The sequence below is a fragment of the Rattus rattus genome, chromosome 18 (assembly GCF_011064425.1).
Source record: "Rattus rattus isolate New Zealand chromosome 18, Rrattus_CSIRO_v1, whole genome shotgun sequence".
NCBI classification, from domain to species: Eukaryota; Metazoa; Chordata; class Mammalia; order Rodentia; family Muridae; genus Rattus; species Rattus rattus.
This window is the reverse complement of record NC_046171.1, coordinates 16,461,733-16,462,821: the sequence shown is the minus strand read 5'-3', so window position 1 is coordinate 16,462,821 and position 1,089 is coordinate 16,461,733. Positions and strand designations below refer to the sequence as shown.

At 41.3% G+C, this 1,089-nt stretch overlaps 1 protein-coding gene across 1 annotated transcript; it reads left to right on the top strand.

The window, feature by feature from the left end:
• The first annotated feature begins 231 nt into the window (after positions 1–231).
• Positions 232–785, top strand: LOC116887023 (40S ribosomal protein S14-like). The gene has a single exon (XM_032888517.1). The coding sequence runs from the start codon at positions 267–269 to the stop codon at positions 720–722; it is 456 nt and encodes a 151-aa protein (XP_032744408.1). The 5' UTR covers positions 232–266; the 3' UTR covers positions 723–785.
• Positions 786–1,089: the final 304 nt, after the last annotated feature.

Genomic DNA, 1,089 nt, shown 5'->3' with positions numbered 1-1,089 from the left:
TGTATATGTATATGTGTATGGGTTGATACATGTATATATGAATATTGATATATATATCTCCCCAAACCATATATATGTGTGTGTATATATACTCACTCAAAACACACATACAATAAAGACACACACATACAATAAATATTTTTAAAATGTTTAAAAATAACATTGTATAATAGAGGGTTTTTTTTTCATTTAGTTGCACATAAAATAATGTTCTTAAGAATTGATGTTGACTTTCCGGTGGAGGAGTCTGGAGACGACGTTCAGAAATGGCACCTCGCAAGGGGAAAGAAAAGAAGGAAGAACAGGTCATCAGCCTTGGACCTCAGGTGGCTGAAGGAGAGAATGTATTTGGTGTCTGCCACATCTTTGCATCCTTCAATGATACCTTTGTCCATGTTACCGATCTTTCTGGCAAAGAAACCATCTGCCGAGTAACTGGAGGAATGAAGGTGAAGGCTGACCGAGATGAATCCTCTCCGTATGCAGCCATGTTGGCTGCCCAGGATGTGGCCCAGAGGTGCAAGGAACTGGGCATCACTGCTCTGCATATCAAACTCCGGGCCACAGGAGGAAACAGGACCAAGACCCCTGGACCTGGAGCCCAGTCAGCCCTCAGAGCTCTTGCTCGCTCTGGGATGAAGATTGGGCGGATTGAGGATGTCACCCCCATCCCCTCTGACAGCACTCGAAGGAAGGGTGGTCATCGTGGTCGCCGTCTGTGAACAGGACTTCTCAAGTTATTTTCTGTTAATAAATTGCTTTGTAAGCTAAAAAAAAAAAAAAAAGAAGAATTGATGTTGACGGGTTGGGGATTTAGGTCAGTGGTAGCGCTTGCCTAGCAAGCGCAAGGCCCTAAGGTTGGTCCCCAGCTCCAAAAAAAAAAAAAAAAAAAAAAAAAGAATTGATGTTGACATTTCCAATCAAGTGTGGTCTTGCACACCTGCTTTTCAGTTACTTGTTATTAAAATTGATGGGTCATAAATTCCTCAAATATGAGCTAGGTTTTTATTTTATATTAATATCTTGGGGGGGGACGCTGACTCCTTGACTCCTTACTTGTTTTTTGTTTTGTTTTGTTTGTTTGTTTGT